This window comes from Leptonychotes weddellii, chromosome 3 (genome assembly GCF_054177405.1).
Source record: "Leptonychotes weddellii isolate Sample4059 chromosome 3, ASM5417740v2, whole genome shotgun sequence".
Taxonomy (NCBI): Eukaryota; Metazoa; Chordata; class Mammalia; order Carnivora; family Phocidae; genus Leptonychotes; species Leptonychotes weddellii.
The window spans coordinates 60,556,360-60,582,319 of record NC_138371.1 but is presented as its reverse complement, the minus strand read 5'-3'; the positions used below and the strand labels follow the sequence as shown (position 1 = coordinate 60,582,319).

At 36.9% G+C, this 25,960-nt stretch overlaps 1 protein-coding gene across 1 annotated transcript in view; it reads right to left on the bottom strand.

Annotated features, from left to right (window-relative positions):
- The window catches only part of LOC102729343 (sodium channel protein type 3 subunit alpha), a 112,020-nt gene that overhangs the window by 74,334 nt on the left and 11,726 nt on the right, over nucleotides 1–25,960 (bottom strand). The window contains exons 2-4 of the mRNA XM_081814277.1: nucleotides 19,627–19,821; nucleotides 9,910–10,223; nucleotides 4,316–4,434 (exon numbers count right to left, since the gene is read on the bottom strand). Of these exons, the coding sequence (XP_081670403.1) occupies nucleotides 4,316–4,434; nucleotides 9,910–10,173 (383 nt within the window). The 5' untranslated portion in view covers nucleotides 10,174–10,223; nucleotides 19,627–19,821. The remainder of the gene's footprint in view (nucleotides 1–4,315; nucleotides 4,435–9,909; nucleotides 10,224–19,626; nucleotides 19,822–25,960) is intronic.

The window sequence follows — 25,960 nt, the reverse complement described above, 5'->3', positions numbered from 1 at the left end:
AAAGGAATTGATAAGAAGAAAGAAGAGGATTTAAAAAAAAAGGGAGAGAATGTGATCAGGCAGGAGAGTAGAACAAAATGATACACTAGAGATTTAGGGTATATTTTGATCTGTTAGAAGAAACTATCTCAAAATTTTAAAGAGAGAACAACTTATATATATATACCAAAAATAAGGGTAACTACTATGAAGGGATGGAATATGACTCTAAAAATGAAAAATAAAAATGTTTTTTAAAAAAGGGATTGATAAGATATTGGTTGAAAAGGGAAAAAGAAAAATTCAAAAAAAAAGTTAAAAATAATTAACTTTGAAAGACTAAACAATCATGGGAAAAAAGTCATGAATTCTGTGTGCTGTATTCCCCTAGTGCTGGAGTTCTGCCATTCTCATTGATGGGTAAACTTGGTCTTGGCTGGCTGTTCTTGCTGATCTTCTGGGGGTGGGGCCTGTTGCCGTGGTTCCCAAATGTCTTTGCCGGAGGCGGAATTGCCCTGACCTTGCTGTGGGCCTGGCTAAGTAATCTGCTCGGGTTTGCTCTCGGGAGTTTTTGTTCCCTGCAAGCTTTCCATACAGCTTTGGAGGCTGAGAGTGAAAATGGCGGCCTCCTAATCTCCGCCCCAGAGGAGCCGAGAACTCGGGGCCCCACTCCTCAGTGTGCCCCCAGAGAAAAGCAGTCAGTCACTCCCGTCTCCCCGGTCTCTGGCCGTGCTCCGCGCTCACCCGGCCTCTCACCGAGCGTTTCTATCTCTGGCACCTAACCCTGTGTGGAGTCTCCAAATCCAGCAGATCCCTGCGGTGCACTCCCATGCTGCTCCTCTCAGGGGAGGAAGGGGAGTCTCCCCGGATCTGCCGCTTGTGTCCCTGCTGGAAGAGCAGTGGCCCGACTGTGCCGTGGATCACAGTTTATGGCAACCCTGAGCTGAGAGCCCACTCTTTGGCTCCGTCTCTGCAGCCGGCTTCCCCGCTCCGATACCTGGGAACTCTGCCACACTCAGGCACCCCCCGTCTTTCTGTGACCCTGAGGGTCCTGAGACCACACTGTCCCTTGAGGGTTCCACCCCCCGCTTAGCCACCGGAGCGACATCCCTCAGTGGAGCAGACTTCTAAAAGTTCCGATTTTCTGCTCCGCGGTCTATCACTTGCCAGAAGCAGCTGACGGAGGCCCCTTCCCCCGCTGTCTATCCTCCCGAATATCGCCTCGGATTCACTTTTCCGCACGTCCTACCTTCCAGAAAGTGGTTGCTTTTCTGTTCAGAGAGTTGTTGCTATTCTTTTCTTCAATCTCCTGTTGAGTTTGTAGGTGTTCAGAATGGTTTGATCCCTATCTAGCTGAATTCCTGAGACCAGACGAAATCCAGGTCTCCTACTCCTCCACCATCTTGCTCTGCCCCCCTAAGGCTTTTTTTAATCTATCTGTATAAAATTCCCATTCTTGATTAAAGACCTAAATGTGAGACAGGATACCATTAAAATCTAGAGGAGAACACAGGCAGTAATCTCCTTGACATCAGCCATAGCAACTTCTTACTAGATAATGTCTCCTGAAGCAAGGGAAACAAAAGCAATAATAAACTATTGGGTCTTTATCAAAATAAAAAGCTTTTGCACAGCAAAGGAAACAATCAACAAAACTAAAAGGCAACCTACGGAATGGGAGATTATTTGCAAATGACATATCTGATAAAGGATTAGTATCTAAAATTTATAAAGAGGTACACCTCACAGAAACAAATAATACATTATATGTTAAAAAAAAAAGAAGATAGTAGGAAGGGAAAAATGAAGGGGGGGAAATCAGAGAGGGAGATGAGCCATGAGAGACTATGGACTCTGAGAAACAAACTGAGGGTTCTAGAGGGGAGGGGGGTGGGTGGATGGGTTAGCCTGGTGATGGGTATTAAAGAGGGCATGTACTGAATGGAGCACTGGGTGTTATATGCAAACAATGAATCATGGAACACTACATCAAAAACTAATGATGTATGGTGATTAACATAACATACTTAAAAAACAAAAACAAAGAAAAAAGTGTATAAAGAACTCACAAAACTCAACACCTAAAAAACAGATAATCCAATTAAAAATGGACAGAAGATATGAATAGACATTTTCCCAAAGAAGACATACAGATGGCCAACAGACACATGAAAATATGTTTGACATCACTCATCATCAAGGAAAAACAAATCAACTACAATGAGATATCACCTCACACCTGTCAGAATGGCTAAAATTAACAACACAGGAAACAACAGTTGTTGTTGGGGATGTGGAGAAAGGGGAACCCTTACACTCTTGATGAGAATGCAAACTGGGGTAGCCACTCTGGAAAATAGTATGGAGGTTCCTCAAAAAGTTACAACTAGAACTACCCTATGACCCAGTAGTTGCACTACTAGGTATTTACCCAAAGGAAAAAAAAAATACTGATTCAAAGGAGCACCTGCACCCTATGTTTATAGCGGCATTATCAACAGTAACCAAATTATGGAAAGAAGCCAAATGTCCATCAACTGATGAATGGATAAAGAAGATTGGTAGGTACACACACACAAACACACACACACACACTGGAATATTACTCAGCCATCAAAAGAAAGAAATCTTGCCATTTGCAATGGTGTGGATGGAGCTAGGGTGTATTATCCTAACCGAAATAAGAGAAAGACAACCATATGATTTCACTCATATGTGGAACTTAAGAAACAAGACAGATGAACATAGGGGAAGGGGGAAAAAGAGGGAAGGAAACCATAAGAGACTCTTAACTATAGGATTGATGGAAGGGAGGTGGGTGGCGAATGGGCTAGATGGGTGATGGGTATTAAGGAGGGCACTTGTGTTGAGCACTGGGTATTATATGTAAGTGATGAATCCCTAAATTCTACTCCTGAAACCAATATTACACTATATGTTAACTAACCAGAATTTAAATAAAAATTTGAAAAAGAAAAAAATGATAACATCTCACAAGAAACAAATGGTGTTGGCAAGGATGTGGAGAAAGGGGAACCCTTTTACACTGTTGGTGGGAATGCAAACTGGTACAGCTGCTCTGAAAGACCATATGGAGGTGCCTCAAAAGGTTAAAAATAGGACTACCCTACAATTCAGCAATTGTACTGCTAGGTATTTATCCAAAGAATACAAAAATACTAATTCAAAGGGATACGTGCACCCCAATGTTTATAACAGCATTATCTATAATAGTCAAATTATGGAAAGAGCCCAAATGTCCATCAACTGATGAATGAATAAAGAAGATGTGGTGTGTACACACACACACACACACACACACACACACACACAGGAATATTACTCAGCCATAAAAAAGATTGAAATCTTGCCATTTGCAACAACATGGATGGAGCTAGAGGATATAATGCTAAGTGAAATAAGTCAGAGAAGAACAAATACCATATGATTTCACTCATATGTGGAATTTAAGAAACAAAACAAACGATCATAGGAGGAAAAAGAGGCAAACCAAGAAATAGACTCTTACTTACAGAGAACAAACTAATGGTTACCAGAGGGGAGGTGGGTGGGAGATGGATTAAGGAGTGCATTTGTGATGAGCACTGGGTGTTGTATGGAAGTGTTGAATCATTAAATTTTACACTTGATACTAATATTACACTTTATGTTAAATTAATAGGAATTTAAATAAAAACAAAAAAAATGCCCATTGTTAAACACAGCCTCTGAATACCTTTCTATTTTATCATTACTTATTGGAGAATTTTCTTGAAATCCACACCCATTCTGTCTTTGTATGGTTTTTGACTATTATTGTAAGTAGTCTTAAGTTCAGTGATTTTTGAATATATATTATCAGATATATAGGCACATATATAGTTTAAAAAATAGTAAAGGAAGGAAGGAAGAACAGACCCATGTGCTGAAGATATAGAACCAATTAAGGCATAAAAGTGTGAACATTTGGTAACATAGATAATAATACTAACCACAATAGACTTCATTTCTTTAGCAATAGTTATGTATGGTCTAGAGGATAATAAAAGTGTGAAGTAGATTTGTTTTTCCTTCTACACAGTATGTTTCATTTACACGTTCACTAACATAGTTCATTTTTACTTCTAGAATCATAATAGTCATTCTATACTAATCTTTTTATGAATGGCAGAAAAATCAATGAGAACAGATTAAATAATGTCACCATTAATCTCAAAGAAATTACATATAATATATAAAACAATATATGTAAAATATAAATATACAAAAATATATATAGAAGAATGACATTTTCTATAAAATCAAGTACCAGCATTCAGTCACATGAAAAGGATATGAATGTACCAAAATCTTAATAGCAATTTTCCTAACAGGGTTTAGCGGAGTTAAAATATACAAGGCAGAGGTGGCACTGAATCGGAAAATTGCCTTCCCTTTATTCAATACTATAAAAGTCTGGAAAAGAAAATATGAAAAAAAATTACTAGATTAGACACGTGGCTTACTTGAAGAGCTTAAACACATGAAGAACTTTTTACCTGATTTGTTTATTCAAACTTGTTTGTTTAAACAAGTTGGTATATTGTAACTATAAACATGTTAGATGTTTCTCCCCTAAATTAACATATAGCTACAAATAAACATATGATTTACTATTATCTAATTTGTCTCTAGAGTTTCAACTTTCTGATACAAACTGATGATCCTACACAAATTTTTTTATCAAATTGTAACTTTACAGACTCCAATTTTATTTAAAGCTTACCATCTGTCTCCAGCTTTGGTAACTTTTTCATATTATTCTGTACATATTGCTACTAAAATAATCTTTTTTAATTTTAATTATTTCAAGTCTTTGAACTCTAAAGTTTATGAAGTCTATTTTCCCTACGGTAGTTGTCCTACTTTAAAATGTTCAAATAGGCTGAATAACCTGGTTTTGCTGATTCTATAGATCTGCTGGTAATACTGAGAAGGGACAGCTGCATTGAGAATTAGGATTAAATACATCATTTCAAAGGGCATTTTGTGGCTAAAACTCTATGACTTGAAACCTATAATCATCAATTTAGCATTTAAGCCATGCTACCCGGTGATTACCCACCACATCTCTCTAGGATCATCTTTTAGTTTTTCTCACTAAGGCATCTCTGCTCCAACCAATTCAGTCCACTTGTCAATTCCACTCATAACCCGTCAGCTTCCCCCTCTGATTCTGAAAATGTGTCATAAAATCCTAGAGGAAGGAGGTACCTGAGAGGTCATCTAATATAAATTCCCCCCATTTCAGGTCCATAACAGGCCTGACAATGAAGTCCCACCAACTATTATATCAAAGGTTATTAGTCCTCTCTGCATATTAGAATCTCTTGAGGTGATTTTAAAATTGCCAATATTTAGGTCCTACTCAAAACCAATTGAATCAGAATTTCTGGAGGATGGGCACAGACATGGGTATTATTTTAAAAGTTTCCTTAGGTAATTCTAATATGCAGCCAGGGTTGAAAAGCCCTACTCTCGGAAAATGTCCTCAGCTATCAAAATCACCTCCTCCATCATGTCTTTCCAGATAAATCACTGCCTTCTGCTCACTCTCTAATTGTTTCCCTTTACCAGTAAGTCTTAGTGTATTAATTTGCACACATTGGCATGTTGCTTGTAATTACAGTCAAGTAGCAATTTACATGTAGGGTTCATTCCACTGAAGACTAGGTTAGAAGTTGTTATAAACTATTGAGCATAAAAGCCTGTAATCTACTTTTTCTCCATTTTTTTTCACAGTATTTAATAGTGTGGTTTGTAAATAAATACTGTTTTAATTAAGTGCAGGCTTACCTTTAAGATGCCATTTACCTTTAAGACATCAATATATCCATTTGCTTAATAGTATGTTTTTACTCTTAAACTAAGGGCTGTATCCCATACAATCATGTTCACTGACAACATGGTAATGTTTGAATAGGTAGACAGAAATATTTATATTTTGAGTATAAAGGACAGAGAAAACAATTTCTCTGTACACTGCCCTTTCGTATTCAAGACCATGGAGCCAAGCATTACCTAACCAACCATTTTCCATGAACTGCAATCTATAAATTTGAACAATTCTATAAGGAGGGCAAGTAAACATTTTTACTAGCATTGAGATCATCCATAAGGGGCAGTGGATATTGGGAAAACTGCCCTTGAAGCACAAATGCGTTAAAGGATTTTCTTGAATTCACAGGATTAGATCATTTAATATTACAAACAGTCTAGATCCATTTAGGCATTCAATGACGTAAAGTTCACAATAATTTATTTATTTTATTTTATTTTTTAAAGATTTTATTTATTTATTTGAGAGAGAGAATGAGATAGAGAGAGCATGAGAGGGGGAGGGTCAGAGGGAGAAGCCGACTCCCCGCTGAGCAGGGAGCCCGATGCGGGACTCGATCCCAGGACTCCAGGATCATGACCTGAGCTGAAGGCAGTTGCTTAACCAACTGAGCCACCCAGGCGCCCAAAGTTCACAATAATTTAAAGTGCATTTACTCATGCTTTTGTAAGGCAATTTCCCTGAAAAAGCAGTTACCACTTGTAACATTAGGAGAGGAATTTATTTTGAAAAATCTCCAAAAACAGTGTCACAGGAATTAACTGTCCCTTTAAACATGGAATCCTCTGCTCTCCCAAAAGATCAGCCTTCTTGGAACTAATGGGATTAAAAATGACATGCCAAGGGCATATTCATTGAATTTGCAGGTTCTGGAATACAGCAGGCCTTAAGAACACAATTTCAGTTTATTTCTGGGGAACACCACTGAACACAAAACATTGAGTTCTGAGAAATGAGGAATAAAATACTAATATCCTGTACAGTGAAAGAATAAGAAGGAAGACACTTGAAATTTGGGACTCTGAGGTTATTGAGAGATGTACCTAAACTGAAAATTATCAGAGAGAGTGACAGATAATTGGAGGAGGGATAAATAGTGTCAACTCCAAAATCTGGTCTCCAAGTAATGATAAATAATGATGTGGCTTAAAAAAATTACTACATATTGATACTAAGGTGATGAAAGTTATAGCTGAAAGTATGGCAAACTAGTTGTGGTTCACTCTGGAATGCTACTTGCTTTTTCCCAGATAAATATACATCTTATAGGTTCACTAAAATTTTTACTACTCAAGGCAAGGGTAAGATTCACATCTCAGAATAGGATCATATTAAGCAGAGAATTCAAAAAAGTATACAACCAATTTTTTAATGTTTTATTTTATTAATAAATGCCAGATATAGTTTTGCTTAGTGCATAAGAGCTCTGACTGCCTGGGTTCAATCCCTCAATTTACCACTTATGGTGTGTGACTTGGGCAAGTTACCTAACCTCTCTGGGTTTGACATCCCCATGTGTAAAACGAGGCTAACATAGTACCTGCTTGACTGGTTCTTGGAATATTAAATGAATTATGCCACTTAAAGCACTGAAACAGTGCCTGACAAAGTAGGAGCACAACAAACGTTAGCTATTATGATTATCACTGTCGTTATTCTTCAGTTATTACCTGGTCAATTTAAACACCATTGAAATACATTGTGATGTGGCTCATCTGATTATCTGATTAAATTAGGTATGTAAAGTATATCATAATGAATGGCAGCAAACTGTTACATAATGCTTTACAGTTTTGAAGCGCCTTTCACCTGCATTATTCATATAATTAACATAAACTTCATACCATGTTTTTAAATTCCAGAACTTTTCCAAGAGCTTCTTAGGTTAGCTCCTTCAATCCTAACAATCACAAACTACCTTTTTTCTTCAGTAGCACATCAGTCTTCATGTTTATAGATACTTCATAAAGAAAAGCAGTGTGCCAACAGTAAAAAGTAAATAGTCTAGATGTCTCCCAAGATGGACCATGGCCACTAGGAATAAATCAAGGTCCAAGTCTGGTTCTCAGACAGGGAGGTGATAAAAAATGACTTTGCTAGCACACAAAGAACAAGTCTGTTTCTTAGCAGCACATTAACCAAGCCTGAAAGCCTGACATACAAAATCAGAATGCCAATCTACTTATTTACAACGAGATGTATTACTGTCACATGGACTGAAATAATTGCAGTGGCAAAACCAGCATATTCTTTCCTTTCAAGCAGATCTGTGGGGGGACAAATTATAATAAGGTTCTTTGCTGAGGGTGGAGTCCAAAGAAGCCGACCTAATCAAATGCTGCACAATGTTTAATGACATCTCTGTTAGGTAGCCCAGTGTAGCCCCTCTCCAATGAAATGGCCTTGATTTGCGGAGGAAAATGCTTTCAGGGCTACTACTAAAGATCTGTTTCCCTTGGAAAATGCTGGTGTTTGTCTCTGTTATTCTCCCCACCCCTTAATCTTACCAATTTCCTTTCTTAAGGATACTTCCTTTCTTTAAGTAGCTAATACTTCTAAGCATGTCCCAGTAAGCATACACCTGTCTCTTAAAGACATCTTTGCAAATACGTACTTTGAATCAGTAATTTTAAGGAGAATTTTATTCTAGTTTCTTGGGGGATGTCTCACTGTCATCATCATGTGTAATAATACAGTAACTAAATTTCTTATTTTTCCTTATCACTTCTATAGTGGAGTACTGGAATAAATTATTTTTAAAAATATGTGAATCTATATTAAGTGCCACCTTCATGACACTAGTTTCAAAGGAAAAAGAAAGGGCCTGTTTAACTATTTAAATTGGTTTTATGCCTTCTAGAAAGCATTTTAAAGCTTGCTATTCCAAGTGTGGCCCGTGTATTATAGCAGCAGGAGTCTCGCTCGAGGACTTGTTAGAGATGCAGGATCTCTAGCCCCACCCAGATGTCTGGAATCTGAATCTGTATCTTAACAAGATCCGTAAGTGATGTGTATACACATGCAAGTTTGAGAAGCCCTCCTTTAGGGCAGTAGGGCTGGTTCCACCTCTGGATGGTTAACTGTCAGGTTCTTTACCCCTCACAGATCTTGTAAGATTAAATTGCGCACTGCTTAGAGAATGCAATTTCCTTAACCATTCTTTGTAAAAGGACTGGGTCTGATTAATAAAGGTATTCAATATCTTCTTTAAACTACATACCATCAATTCATGGTGAGATTTATTTATTTTTAGCTTCTGCATAGACCTGTTTTTATGCTTATGAATGTGAAATATAAATTGTGGTTATAAAATGCCAAAATACCCAATTAGATGATGCAGAATCTATCATCCATTAAAATATATATATATTTACTATAAAACTCACAGCTGGTTTAACTTCAAAAAACTAGTTAATTCTGACAGAATTATGTGGTTACTATAGCATTAGGAAGGCATAGTCATAACTTGATTCAAATCATATGTAGATAGAGAAAAGAGGGTTTTTTTGTCTTTTGTTCTTGAGATTTTTTTCACAGAGTGATGTTTTAACAATAGTAGGTGTGACTGTGCTTGTCAGTGTATTATCTTCTTATAGGAGGATGCTAAGTAGATTATTACCCTTTAGAATACAAATCTATTGTGAGGAAACTTCAAGCCAGTTAAGAACTAAAAAATAAGAAGCACATATGCCCATAGATCTTCTTTTGCATGTTCTTCTGTTGTCTACCATGTGCTTAAACATGTCAGTGATAACAGATATTTTGCTTTGTAGGTGTCAATTTTAGTTTTGACTCTCAGTTACTGTGGAATTGAAGAAATTGTTTATCTCTCGTATCTCTTCACTGTAGCCAAATCTTGACGTCATTTCTTATAAATGTTTCTGTTTATTATACTGTGTTTAAAAGTGGAAATAAAAAGTATAAAATCTTTAACCATAGAAAACTTAGGATACAGTATGTATATGAGCCAGAGAAAAGTATGTTAGTGTTTAATTAAGGACTTAAATTTGGAAATATAACTTAACTTTTGAAAGTATAAAATCAACACTCACTTTCTTATTGATATAGTACGGGTCCAGGTCCTCCAAGGGCTCCGACACCATCTCTGGAGGGATGTCTCCGTAAATAAATGGAAGGTTCTTCCCAGCTTCCAAGTCACTATTTGGCTTTGGTTTGTTCTCGTCATCATTGTCTTGTTCTCTCTTGGGCTTTTTGGCTTTCTCTTCTGCAGCACGTTTTTCGATAGCAGCAAGAGATTCTCTAGTAAAAAGGCGGAAGCTGTCAGGCCCCGGGGGTACCAGCAGTGCCTGTGCCATCTTTTCATCCTGCACATTTAATTACGTGTAGCTTCTTGCATAAGAATTGCCTACCAAGAAAAAAAATGCACGAGAGTTAGGAAAGCAAGTGAGTGAGAGGGATTAAGAAAATCAACCAAGATGTCATTTAATGTTTCTTCGGGTGATTTCTTTGCTAGCATATTAAGAAAGGAATATTACTTTATTTTTGGTGAAAAAATTGGTTTCTTCTTCAATGCATAGACATCTTTTCTTTCTCAGTGCGCAGTAAAAACATTTTACAGTGTTCCTTTGGGGATTCATCTAGTAACATTAAAAATATAAACATTTTAGTGCTGCACTACAAATTTTAACCTGGGAGCATCATTATCCAATCTGATTTTCAATAAGTCAGTTTTATAAGTCTATCAAAGTCTGGTCTGAGACCTCTGAGCCAAAACATATTATAGTATACTTTGGTAAAAAGAGTAATGTCAGTAATACTTGTCAGTGAAATTACTTAAGGACCCGTCATTCCCCCTGCCACTCCTTTTATTACATCTTACTAGCTCTCCAAATAAAGAAATACAGTGGTATATGCCTGACTCATAAAATCTCAGAATAGGAAAAGAAGTTTTGCCTAATCTAACCACTGTCCTGGTTATCAGCATCATCATCATTGACCCTTGGTTCTCCAAACAAAGTCTGACCATCAGCAGCGACAGAGAAGTCAAAACTATTTTTTTCTTTTCTTTTCTTTTTTTATCCAAAGATTTTATTTGTTTATTTGAGAGAGAGAGAGCAGGAGCAGGGGGAGGGGCAGTGGAGAGGGAGCAGCAGACTCCCGCTGAGCAGGGAGCCTGACGTGGGGCTCGATCCCAGGACCCTGAGATCATGACCTGAGCCGAAGGCAGACACTTAACCGACTGAGCCACCCAGGTGCCCGCCAAAACTATTTTCTTTCAGCTTTTTACCCTGGATCCTTCTGAAGCATCTTCTGAGGCAATGCAGAATGTATTTCCTTTTCCAGTCTGCTGTTATTCAACTATTCCAAGACACTTTTCATATTCTTTCTGAGTCTTCCATTTGGTGTAGTGGTTAGAAGCATGGACTATGGAGCTAGACTCTCTCTGTTCTTAACCCTGGCTCTGTCATTTATGAGCTGTATGACTTTGCAAAATGTAACCCCTTAGTGCTTCAGTCTCCATTTATAAAATGGGGATGCTATGAGAACTGACCTCCCAGATTATCATAAGGAATAAATGAATTAATTTACATTAAGTGTCTAGAATAGTTTTGGAATTAGTAAGCACTGTGTTGGTGTCAACTATCATCATCTAATATCATCATCTAATTATCTTTATTCCGCGATTTCCTCTGTTTTGGTTTCAGGCATTCTCAAAATTCAAGCCACTCTCCTTTAAGTAAGGCCCTGACTTGGTGGAACCACAGCTGACCATGGAACTCCAGGAGTGGGCTAGGAAGTACAAAGTACAGGGGCGTATTCACACATGCCAAGCAACTGTCTGGGATTAGAAAGGAAAGAAGTCAGACACCTGCTCAATTCTTCAGGAAAGGTAAAAAAAAATTCTGCTAGAAATGTGACAGAACTGTCAAAAATATAAGAAACCGGGTTTCTTGTATTTTCTTGTATTTTGAAACATAAGTTAATGGTTATTTTATTTTGCATTGTGCCAGAAATCACATTTAAAAAATTAGGATAGAAAATAGAAACAATAACAACAAAATACAGTGAATACATCAGTCTCTTATAGAACAATCTACAACCATGACATCAGGATAATCATCAAAGTCATCTGTGACATTTTCCCTATGCCAACCACCCACCCTATCTCTGCCCCCACACTTATTCTGGTCTCCATAGTAGTTTATCCCTAAATGGCTTTTTAATTCTTAGCTGTTTAGTGCATGGATATACTAAGCTTACAAACAATGAGAAACTCTAGATCTTACAGCAACACAAGAAAAATGATATAGACTAAAAATGATTGTAGATCATTATATATGTTTTTTGAGTTTATATCTGAATCACTAGTTCCCTGGTCTATTCCAATGACTAAAGTATTTTTAATAGCTGTGTCTTTTCATTGAATTAATATTTGTAATATGACATTGTTATATTTTCTGCTACTCTATGAAGGTATAAGTAAGTTATAATATAAAATATCAGATGTCAAAAAGCTGTGCCATTTTTGGCACTAGCTCTGAAAAAGGACTTCTGATTTGTGGTGGGATGGGGATTTTTTGTTTTTTTGTTTTGTTTTGTTTGTACTCCATCCGGTGAATTTAGAAGGCACAAAATAAAAAGTCGGTTCATTTTTTTATAAAAATAGAATATTCTCAAACCTTCTAATTCAACTATTTATTTTGTGCCTTCTAAATTCATGGCAAATGGCACAAACTAGAATTAAAGTTTTTAGCCATTTTATGTCCATTTTGATGTCCACATAGCCCAACACTAGGCTGTATGGAAAAATCACATTTATACTTTTGAATATAAGGAGGAGTTTGCATATTAACTGCGAGCCTTAGATACCCAGAGACGTGTAATCTGCCTGACTCTCATCACCTTTCATGAACTGAATGGATAAGGTTCTTACCAAGTGCTAAATGAAAATGAAACAGTATGACAAAGCTATCTTAAGACATTTCTATGAAACATGGTTGCTTTCTCACGGGAGAAGAAAGGTTACTTTTGTATTTGAGCATTTAGTTAAACTAATTTTTGTTTCTTTATTAACAATGGAATGAAAAACATGCAGCAATCAGATTCTGAGTTCTGGGTTCATACTGAGCCTGTCATTAACAGTTTACTTATGACATTTAACTTTCCTCAACCTCAGTGTCATTCAAATACCTTACCATATATGTGGCAACACTTTGCCCTAAAGAAATAACCAGTTATACTCATTTAACTGGACTTTCTTGATTCCTAAGTTTTAAAATGAAATTAGGTTAAAAATATCTAAAGTGGAGATATTTTTAACAATCTGTATAGATTACTTTGATTTCTCTGAGATGACATGGAACAAGGTATCACAAAATTATAAAAACATATTTATACAGAAATAATTTTTTACCTTCCTGTTCACTTATCAAGGATTAGAACAAAGAATTTGAGTCTTGGTCAAAAAGAAGTAAAGAGGTCTCTGAAACTGCCACACTATTGTCTCTAAATCCTGAGGAGATAGGCCAGCTCCAGACTTTTGGCTTTTCCTCGAAGGTGAACTAAGGTTTGCCCAATATTTGGATAGGTTGAGACATTAAAAATCACAGCGAGGAGAGCTTCTCATGGCTTTTCCTGCAGATTTGCTGTTTAGAAACATCTCATAGTTCCATGGCAGTTCTATTTTAATTTTTTTTTCTTCTTCCTTCTTGTTCTTTGTGAGCCTATTATATAGACCTCTTACATAATTTTATATTCCTATTAGAGCAGAGTTTTAAAAATTAATTCCTACTGATGCTTTGGTGTGAGATATATATTATTAATGAATATATGTGCATTATTATTTATTAAAATATATCAAATTTAATATGCCAAATTTTCTCCAGAACTGTCCTTGCAAGGACAAAAAAGATAAAAAAAGACCTAAGGAGATGATCTCTTTGATTAAAAACCAAAAGTGTGTGTGTGAATGTGTGTGAGTAGAAGAAATGCATCCCTCTGTTAATCAATAAAAATACTGTAGTTCAAAAAACCCTATTATAAGATGGACCACAGAATTTTAAACCTGGAAGGATTAGGATCATTTATTCAAGAAATATTTATTGAGGGACTACTATGTATCAACTCTGTGTTTGGATTAACACCCATGGTCCCTGCTCTTAAGGAGCTGAGAGTCCAGTGTGAGAGATGTGGACACAAATAATTATAATACAGCTGGTTATTGTCTGAGCTCCATAAATGGGAGCAGTTTGTTCTGCCCAGGTAAGGATGGGGAGGGAAGTTCAAAGAAGTTTTCCTGAGGAAGTTTTATTAGACTAGTTGGGATTTGACCAACCCTTATGGTGACAGTAGTTGGGACAAAGTTGGTAGGAAGACACATCAGTAGAGACATGTTAGACTGGGAGACAGTATATGCATGGGGAAAAGCAGGGAGGGCCTGGGAAGAACTAAGAAATTCATTATGGGTAGAGACCAACCTGCTCAAAAGGGAGTGGTAAGAGCAAGGACTGAAACACTGGCAGGATATAGTCACCAAAGGTCTTGTACAGCACACTTAAGAAGCCATGGATGGGGAGTGATAGGATCAATTTGAAGATTATAAAAATGGTGGCAGTATGAAGGGTAGACAGGTGGGCTGATCCTAGAGCAATGATTTTCAAAGATTTGGTTTCAGGATCCTTTTATACTCTTAAAATACTGACAATGTCAAAGAGCTTTTGTTTATGGGGAACTTATCTATTCATATTTACCATATTAAAAATTAGAAGATTTTATAACTTTTATTAACATAGTAATAATAAGCCCTTGTATGTCTACATATAAAATATATTTTTAATATAAATAACTATATTATCACAAATTTTAAAAAATGGCTTGAGAAGAAGGAATTTATTTTAAATTTGGGCAAATCTCTTTACTGTCTGGCATAATGGAATACAGCCAGAGTGTCTTATCTGCTTCCAAGTTCAATCTGTTGAGATATGTTGTTTTGATTGAAGTACATGAAGAAAATCCTATATATATATATCTGTAGCTGGAAAAGGAAGGAGTATTTTACTTGTCTTTTCAGGCACTTGTGAATATTCTTTGATACACACCAAAACTCTGCAAATGATAATTTCCTGAATTAGTTTCAATGTGGAATCTGAAACTGTATCAGGAACTTTTTACTGATTTTGCCTTTTGGATGGATTTTGTACCTTCATGCATGGATCATTTGGAAAATATTGGCGCAGTGTTTTGCAGATTTCCCCAAATTTGACAAATTACATTAATATTCAAAAATCACATTTGTTAATATCACCATTAATCTCATGAGGAAAGTCATAATATATTGGGAGGCTGTCTAGTTCCCAGCGGCAGGTAAAAGTTTTCCAAAATTCCGATTTCCACTTGAAAGCTCCAGTTTTAACGTTGACAACGAATGCTGTCATTTGCTTTTCCTGAAGTGACAGGCTTTTTCTTTGTTCATTTTTTAGAATATATCTGCTAAATATCGGAGTCTGAATAACCATAGTTTGTCAGTTCTTCTTTCAAGTGAAAATGGTGTTCCATGAAAAAAAGAAAAAGTGGCTTATTCACCTCCTGACTCACAGTCACACAAGTGCTTTTCCTTGAGACAGCCATGGCACGGCAACATGCAGCAGAAATGCTTCATGTATTTTTCCAATTTCATCATACAGAATATTAAAAACACATGTTCCTTAGGACAAGATTTAATAAAATGAATAATATTTACTGCTTCATCAAAGACATTCTTGTGTAAACTGGCACTTTTTTCTTACTAAAAGTATGTGGTGGTGAAGAAAACAAGGATTCATCCTACACTTTGACGCTGCTACCTTGCTTCCTACTAAGGCATGAGCTGTTTCACTCCACGACTTTTGCGCTATCAGTGAAAAAGGCAAAGGTCATCTTGGTGTTAGTATTAGGAAAATAGTTTAGACCTCACTGCCCCCTTGAAAGGGACTCAGGAACCCCCAGTTGTCCGCAAACCACCCTTTGAGAACTGCCCTAGAAAGAAACAGACGGACAGCAGGAGTCTAAAGGAGAAGGCAAGGGAATGTGACTATAACTGTATTATTTAAGGACCTAGACATGGCAATGAGAACTGTGTTCAAGCCCTGGCTCTGCTATTCCCTAGCAGTGTGACCTTGGGCAATTTTTTTTATCCTTCATAATCTTCAGTTTCCCTATGTGCATAATAAGGATAATGATAGCAATGATAGCACATACTTCATAGAGTTAATATGACATTACATGAAAAAATCGTCCTAGAAGGTGAACACAGTGCCTGGAAGAGAGTAGGCCACCAATAAGTTAGAGAGAAAACAAACCATAGCCAGAGGACTGTATTCAATGCAAAATTAGAAGAGAGAAAATCAGTGAGATTTTATGATGTCTTGATATGTGGCTTGATGAAGACATATGAGGTAAAGCTCAATCCCAGATTGGTTTAAGCCACAAGTTGTCATTAACCCAACAGAGAAGTGGAGAGGGTTTGTAGGGCATGATAATAAATTCTGCTTGGGATTTATTTAGTTTGAGATGCCTGTGAGACAGCTGGGTATGTAATTAAAATATGGGTCTGAGAATCGGAAAGCCGTCTGGGTTGGGAAAATGTTGATTAAAGAGTCACTGGTTGAAACTGAAGATAAGAATATGCATTACACTGTCTAGGAAAAAACTGGAAAGATGAAAAGGCTGGACTCCTGTGACTACCAGTTTTTAAGGAAAGGAAAATTAGACAATGAAGTCAGAACAGTTAGATAGATGCCAAAAGAGGAATTTTGAAGATGCTAATTAAAAGGCATATATTGGATTTGACAATTAGTCAACTCCCTGCATTTAAAATAAATGAAGAACAGGCACAGAGAAGCTAAGTAACCTTCACTGAAACATCTACTGACAACACAAATTGTTGCTCTGAGGCAAAACATTTTCCACACATTCTATTCTTGACTGACTTTTCCTATTATAGTTGACATTTTTATCTTGAATCTTACTATTGTGTGATTTGATTTTAAAGATCTAAGCTTTATATAAATAACTACAGAAAAATAGATTTATAAAGTTCAATTCAGTTTTCCAGGCACACATATCTGTATGCTTTGATATTAACATAAGTTTCTAAAACTATATGAAACCAACAAATACAAATCCAAAGCTAATATTTATTAATGAATCAGAATCTGAAAAAAAAGGGCATGGTAAACATTTGGGATATGCCAGGGCATTACATGGCAAGGACAAAAGTATTATTTTTCCCATTAGTCATCTGGCCTGTGAGTTCTCATCTTGCCTAATTTCCAGAATAGCAGACAGTTTGGAAAATTGCATTGGTCTATAACCTGTTAATATCAATAGTTTCTCTCTCCCTTTGTAGGGATCTTTATGATTATGTTACAGACAAAAATCAATTAGTTCTGGTCTGTTCCCATGGAGACAAAATTATGTCAGAGGCTGTAAATTTGCCATCTTCAAGGATGGAAAACTGCTCTGTGTCATACAATTTGAGAGATCAGAAAAAAATTCCACAATGTATTTTTATGTCCTTGATGATGAGAGAGCAAATTTTTGGGGAAAGATTGGGTCCATTGCTGAGGAAAGGATCCTGTGTTTTCTTGGTATCAATGAGAGACTATTATAGGAAGGACATAATCTAAAAGACAAAATGGACTGACTACCCTTCCTTTGAATAAAGTTATTAATATTTTCTAAAGGGATTTTCATTTTGGGTTAATGATTATCTGGTATTTACTATATTTTTAAGTAGCATATGTGACAAAGAGAATAATAATTTATTAAAGGCATATACAGAGCATTTGGCGCACTCTCCACCACTGGACACTCTCCAAGGCAGAATTAAACATTATTTTCCGTATTTCAGAAGATTTTTGGAATAACATGTGGTTGGTGTGCTTACCTAACTAGGTGGCTTTGAGAATTAAACAATAGTAATAGATAAAACTCTATTACATTGTTGCTATGTCTCAGAGATAGGTTGGATAACTTGTCCGAGTTACAAAAGTAGTAAATCAAGAAGACAAGATTTGAACCCATATAGCTCAGGAAATAGCCTGGGCTCCAAACCTATGAAATGAGATTTTTAGTTCATGTGTTCTGAAATGGAATTAGGATAAGTCCACTACCTCACTGGGAGGTTACTATGTATACAGCCCCATGTTAAGAATGGAGTGGTGAAATCTAAGAAACAGACCAGTATAGTCATCACCTTTGTTTTTAATGTAGAAGATAAACAGGAATGGATTAATAACAAACATAAAACCCACAGCTAATGGATACACATTGATATATATTTTAAGTACTTTAGAGTTATTTGAAGATAAATTAAAAGCCTAGGCTAGCTTCTTATCTATCATTACCTCTTGCTCTCATTGTGGTGTCAAGGCATTATGCAATACTATTGGTCTGAATAAACCTACCAAGAAAGTAACTGTATAGCAAGGATATCACTATGACGTGGCCAAATACAAATGAAAATGAGACTTTCTCTGCCATTGTTCCCTTCCTGTTAGCTAAACTCATGATTGTCCACTCATAAATGTTATTTATTGATTTGCTAACTTTTTAATAAGAGAATCTATTTCTGTCTTTGTCTACCTGGACTCAATGGCAGACCTCTGAAAAAAATAGCTGAGTAGGAAAGCACGAACTCATTTCTGTCATCAGAACAATCTTTATCTTGGAAATAATAATTAGTTTCTAGGAGTTGATGTTCCCAGTGACTTTGTCCTTATCAGACAGCTATAAGCTCAGAGAGACAACTGCTAAATAATAATAATTAAGCCAACATTGTAATAGACAAATTGTTGGTTTTATTAGCTCTTCAGTTTTTCTACTGTATGTTTTCATACTGAAGACAATTTTGTGTTCAACTCCCCAACATCCATTCTACCCCAGACACCTTCTCCAAGCCCCTTGCCAATCATTGATTCAGGAATAGGCTTGTGGTCCAGTTCTGGCCAACAAAAGGTGAGGGGAAGCCTGTTAAGTGAGTATCTATAAAAGGTTTCTTCACTCCTAATAAAGAGACCAAGGAGGAGACAAAATTCTCTGTCCCCTGGACCTTATTGCATTGAGGTATGATACATGGCACTACTTCAGTCAGCTAACAACCAGAAGGGATGCCATTCTGAGGGCAAAGCTGACACACTGAGAGTTGCAGATCACAGAGACAGATTTACCCTTGGGCTCTTGACAGATCGCTCAGCTCTTGGACCCAAACAACCTCTGCACTGCTTGTTATATTCAATAAATATTTTTCTTGACTAAGACAGTTTTAGACTAGTTAGTTAGTTGCAGATGAGACACCAGACAAGTAAATACTCCTTGGTCAGTTCAAAAACTTGGCCAGTTCAGAAGCCAGCTTACAACCAAATACTAACCACATATTTGGATGTCCTTTACCCCAATGCAAATAGGTGAGCTATGCATCCAGTTACCAAATAAATATAATAAAATGCAAGTAATTACAATCCTGGTTAGTTTACTAAACATATGGGATGAATGTCTCTTTTAAAAGAAAAAGAAATAAAAAGCTGGGTTAGTTTATCTTTCTTACATCAATGGCCTTTGGCATCATTCCACTCCTGGAGGTCATCTCTGCCATGTTTCTAAGTGTTTGCCTCTTTGGAGGAACAAACTAGCAAGGAAGGAAGTAATCATTCTTTTGCCTTCTTCTTTTTTTTTTTTTCTTCTCCCGATACAACTGACCTTGTTAGCTAATAGAGATTTTAGTTTACCTTCCGCAAACACAAATTTATACCTACTGGTAGTGTAGATACCTTAGATAGTTACAGCACCTTTTTTTGGAAAAGCTTCAGGCCACTTCTGGGAATTATTTCATTTGTTCTTATACTATCCCTAGAAGAGATTCTGTATTTTTATTCCCGTAAGCCACTCTGCCACAAATCCTTGACAGATATCTCATCCCTGATGAACTCTGATGTGGCTTGGTGTCAGCTTTCTTGCTCCATAATCTGTGTAGAAAGGGAAACAGGTGAAGTTAGTCCAGCATCTTGGCATTTGGATTGAAATGGGTACTCTGGGTCTGGGTCTGGGTCTGGGTCTGGGTGCCCTGATGTGCTCAAGGAAGGATGGGGCCAGGAACCACTGCCAGGATCCTGGGGTGGGGGTGGGGCTCTTTTTTCTTTGGCAGCCTTGATTTAATTACTCTTTCTGAAGACATGCCAGAGCCCCAGAGCATCTTCCTGTTCTTTACTTCCTACTTCTTTTCCTCCCTCTCCCCTCTTTGCTCCCCCTTTCTTTCTTCTCTTCAAAAGACCAAAGAAGTAGACCACTGGAGTGTGTGGTCCACATTGGTGTTGTGGGTCATAATTCTAGTTTGTTTTTATCTCCTTTTCCTCTCCACCTAAAACCCCATCTGATTGGCTGACTAAGACAAGACCAATAAGCCTTATTCAGTGGCTTCTAAGAGTAAATTTTAGACAAGCAGAGATGAAAAACTAGCATGCTAAACTAAAGCATAATATTAACCTAAGTATAACAATCTGATGTCATATTCCTTTCAGCTATACATTAGCAATAACTTAGCCCAGTTAAACCAGTCATTATTTCAAAGGACAGACAATATATGTAATTTTTAAAACAGCAATTGATATTTATTTATTTATTTTAAGATTTTATTTATTTATTTGAGAGAGAGAGAGAGACACAGTAAGAGAGGGAACACAAGCAGGGGGTGTGGGAGAGGGAGAAACAGGCTTCTCGCTGAGCAGGGAGCCGGATGCAGGGCTCGATCCCAGGACCCTGAGATCATGACCTGAGCCAAAGGCAGATTCTTAATGACTGAGCCACCCAGGCACCCCCAGCAATTGATATTTAAAACAATGTTTACCTCAGTTCACTTATTCAGAGCTCATAAGCCAAACTGGTAATGGATTCTCACCAATAAATCTACCTTTACAATTTACTATGACAAGCAAATAAACAAACAAACCATTAAATCTCACCTTTTTCTTTTATACATGGTCTTTTAAAATCTTTGTCTCCAGATGAAAACTTACTCCTAGGCCACTAATCTTTTCTTTACTGTCATCAAAGTGATCTTTCTAAAACACATATCCTACCCTTATTAAAAATTGTCAGTGGCCTTCAGTGACTCATAGTCACTTTAGCAAAGTATGCAGGCACCTTTATGACCTTCCCTCTGCCTCTCCTCTCTTACCTTTCATTTGGTAATAGCACAGATCTAGCTCTGTCATCACTAGCTACGTCACATTGAACATGTTACCTAGCCAATCCAATTTTTAGTTTCCCATCAGATAATGGGGATTACAATACCTAGTGAAACAGGGCTGTTGTTTGAGCTAAATGATATATGTATTACACACACACACACATGCACACATGTGCACATGCATGCACACACACACACACCTGTAAGTCACTCATACAAGAGGTGGCATAAAGTAGGTTTTCCATAAAAGCTGGAGGTTTTAGTAGTATTAGAAGTAGCAAGAATAGTAATAATAATCTTAGTTATTACTATACTACTAATAATACCCATCAGACAGACCCATACATCAGAGCTTGAAATACTGATTTGTTAAATAAATGTATAGCCCTTCAGTAAATGTTCCCACTTCTTTACAGCCACAAGCTTAATAAATGCTGCTTCTCCTCCCCAGAACACAAGTAAGAAGTAAGGTTTAAATACCTTATCTCCAGCCTGACATATAATGAGCATAATGTTGAAAAACTAAAATGTCCATTTAGATATATTTCCAAAATATTTGTCATCTTTAGTCTGGGAACAGGGAGCGTATAAGGTAGGGGGGGTGAATATCCAAGGAAACTAAGAAGTTAAGGAGGAGCAGGAAAGTAGTTTGAGAAAGTGTCCCCAAAAGTTCTGATTTTCTTGAGTTCTCTCTCCTCTCCCTATTGTGAAAATCACTGATTCGTGGATCAGAAAAATTATATCCTATGGCTTGGGATCCAAATGGGAAAGATTTGCCGACCCCAAATATATGTGGGAAATAGTAGTGATTTCTGTATATGGCCTCATGCTTCAATTTAGGCCTCATACTTCAAGTTGCATTGTGTCTTATTAAGATCTCTGTCTCAGTCATCTTTAAGAGCAGACCATGGCTTACCAGGTTAACTAACATAAAATTGGCTTCATTGAGTTATTTAGAGAATGAGCATTCTTTAAAGTAGTTCTGAACTTCAGTTAGCATAGGAATCATTTGGGCTAGTTGTCAAAGATGCAGCTTTCTGGGTTCAGTCTCTGGAAATTCTGAAAAAGTTTGTTTGGGGCATGGCCCAGAGATCTGCATTTTAAGCAAGCTCCCTAAATGAATTTGGTGCAGGTGGCACGTGGATTACAATTTGAGAAGGCTGCTCTGAAGGAAATGAATAGAGGTTACTAGAAATTTGAGATGGGTACTTTACTTAGTCAAGGCTAGATTCAGCTCTAATGTTCCCAGTAAGTAAGAAAAAGTGGAAGCACACTGGATTTAGGAAAAAACAAAAACAATTCCTAAAAGCTGTGTATAAAAAGACAAACTTTCTCTGAGAACTAAACAGAGAAAAGAAATTTTGCTTAGGACGTAACATAAGGGACACTAGGTAACATGCTTACCAGATATCCTGAATGTAATTGCACAAAAGAGCCAAACAAGGTTAAATCAACTAAGTCTTCTACTAATGGCTAAAATTAATTGAACTCGGTGAATTCCATTAAGAAGGTGATGAAATAGGATGGTTCAGAGACTTTACTTTCAGATTATCTAATACAAGTATTGGACCAGGAGATCCCCCCCAAATTTTGAAATTATCTTCATAGAACTTCAGCATTTTGGAAATTAAGCGGAAGTTCTTCATGCCACAAATGAAGAAATGATAGCTCAAAGAACATGATAAGGCTTTACCCTGACAAGGGTAGGTGTCACCAGCTGAGGAACCTTGGACAAAGTTGCTTTGCTTTTAATTTTCTTAATCCATTTATATTAATGTTATTAATTGTAATGCTTATGTCAACAATTGAATTTTATAGAGGTGAGTTTAATTGTTTATATTCTTTTTTGTGGTATTTTAGTTTATCCTGACTATTTATTCTTTAAGACTGAGTCCCAGTGTTTTTAAAAAATTTTTGTCTTACTCCAAGTTCATTGTTTTTAACCATCATCTTTCCTCTTTATCTTTTCACTGTTTTTGGCCATTTATGTTATTTTCTTTTCTTTCAATACATCCGTCTTATTTTATACTCATAATATGATGTACCTGCTTTAGAATTTTCCAGACCAAAACCATTTCTGTCATGCATTAGCTGTAAAACTCTGGGGACGTAGTTAGCTCTTTGTGCAAAGGCTGAAGCAGATCCAAAGCCTCTTATTGAGGAACTCACACACTTTGCCAGCTGGTCTCTGGCAGCATTTCCCCACAGGGAAGGGGCAGCCTTCCATCTGGGTGGGAATGCTGGTTGGCTCTCCAGCGTCTGTAATCATCCTGCCCTACCAGCTCATCATTTGGTTTTAAGACTTGAGGCCCTTATCAAGGGGACAATTCCAAATGGCCAAATCACCAAGGTATTATGAAATGAAACATAGGAAGTTTGTCTGGAAAGTAAACCATACATCCACTCCTCTGGGTGCTCCAGAGATTCTCCCCGATCAGATTTGACCATCAGAAGGCTTCATGGTGATTCACATTAACCTAAAATCTGGTATTTGTTTCTCTGAGTTCTATAAAATTCATTCTTGCCTTCGCGCTAAAAATGTTGAGTCCGGGAGGCCCAGAGCTAAATGTACATTCCAAAAGAGTAACTTCATTAATCCACAGTCTTGACAGGTTTATCACCTCCATTTTGTCCGTTCGCCTTGTCTTCAACTTCCTATTGCACATGGATTTAAAAAATCATTTACCACTTCCCATCATACTTTTATAAAGAGATGGTATATAATAAATGTCAAAATTTTCTCCATGATTTAAAAGATTTATTTGTTCATAAGCATGAGTCTATGCTTCTTACAAATGAATTATTTTTCTCAAGGAATATACTTAATTTTATTATGAAAATAATTGTTAAAAACTGAACTGGGAAACCCACTATCCTAAAATTGAAAAGGAACTGTCAGTCCATCTATTTTCACCAGTTAAGTTTATAGTAGTGGTTCTTCATAGTTAGCATCAGAGTTACCTAGAAGGCTTTTTGTTTAAACATAGCTTGCCAGGCCTTACCCCAGAGTAGCTGATTCTATAGATGGGAGTGAGGCCCCCAATTTTGCATTTCTAACAAGTACACATGCTGGTGCTTCTGCCCTAGGAATCACACATTGACAATGACTGGTTTACAGAAACCATAATTTTATTTTATTTTTTTTTAAGTTAGAAATATATGTGCCATTAATATTGCTCTCATTTTTAGGATCTCTCAGAGATGACAGTCATAGCTTCTTCAGTCTCATTTGTTCATTCATTTAATGTCTTGTGGTATAATTCATCTGAACCCAGAACCTTGGAATGATTTATGGCAGTATTTCACAAAAGCCTGCAATAGCTTCCTGTCTCCCTTCTCCCAGCCTATTTTCACCAGCAGGCAGAGCAATTTGGGAAGAATGGAAATCAAATCATGTCATTCCTCTGACCAGAAGCCTTTAGGAGTTACCCAGAGAAAAGGCCAAACTCCTTACAGTTGCCTATCAGGCCTTATGATACGGGCTTACAGTTACCTAGCTGAACTTATCTCCTCCTGCTCTCCCCCTCCCTCACTGCCTCTTAGCCTGCTTGGCTTCTGTCTGTCCTCTGCACCTGCCAGGCACAGATACACTGTTCCCTCTCTCAGGAATGTTCTTTCTTTAGGTAGATGAATGCCTAACTCCCTCATCTCTCTCAGGTTTTGGCCAAATGTTTACCTTCTCAAAGAGACCTACTGTGCTTCCCCTCCAGCTTCTTACCCCATTCTGTTGGTTTCTAAAACACTATCACCTTATTATGTGCTACATAATTTACGTATTTGTAATGTTTATTATTCATGTTCTGTCTCCCCTGGGTAGAACATAAGCCTTGCAGGGGCTGGAATATCTGCCTTTTTTGGTCTATTTTGTTCACCAATGAATCCCAAGTGCTTAGAACAGTGTATGACACATAGTAGGTGCTCAGCAGACATTTTTTGAATAAACAGATTTTTAATTTTGGTTTCCCCCCAATATTTAGTAATTTTTATTTCAACCTACAAGTACTCTTTAGAAAGACTTGTATTCTACTTATGGCAGCACATTTTATAATAACAAAGCCTAGAAAAAACTGAAATGACTGCTAATAGGGGATTGGTCAAGTAAATAAAGTAACTTAGTTTTGTATCACGCAACCATTAACACGATAAAACAAACAAACAAAAATAAAAACAGCAATGAAAGCCAAATTCTCTATGGATACTATATTTCTTAATTATGTAGTCCTGTTTAATCTAGATCAAACTGCATGCATTGAAATCTTGTTTACCTCAAAGATAGTTGTATAAATAGGCTAAGCTTACTAGACTGTCTTTAAAACAAAGCAAAATGAAGACTGAATGCTTCACTCAAAGAATTCCCCACTCCAAAGTATCTTTGAGAAGTAATAATAATGATAATAAAGGACATTAAACACTTACTATACGATAGGCACTGATTAGCTCATTTAATCTTCACAATAACCCTATGAGATAAATGTGACTATTGCCCTCATTTTGCAGATAAAGGAGCTATAAGGTCCAGAGAGGATTAGTAACTTGTCCAAGATTACATGGCTAGTAAATGGTGCTACCAAATCCAGTGTTGTTTTTCTTTAGAAAAAGTAATCAAAGTCTCTCTCTCTCTCTAAAAATACTTTACCATCTGTTTCTGCAGTTTCATCTTACATACTTTCCTATATATATATGCTCTTCTCTAGTCAAACTCATCTATTTGCCGTTCCCTGAAAATTCCCAGTCTTTGGCCTTGGGCTTTCAAAAACATTCCTTCTGCCTGAAATATCATTCACCACCAGTCATTGCCTGTTAAAATCCTACCTTCACTCCAGAGTCAGAAGTGATTTTGCATTCCTCTAAACTCCCAGAGCACACACATATTGTTTCTAAAATTCATATAATAATTACAATATTCTATCTTCTGTTGT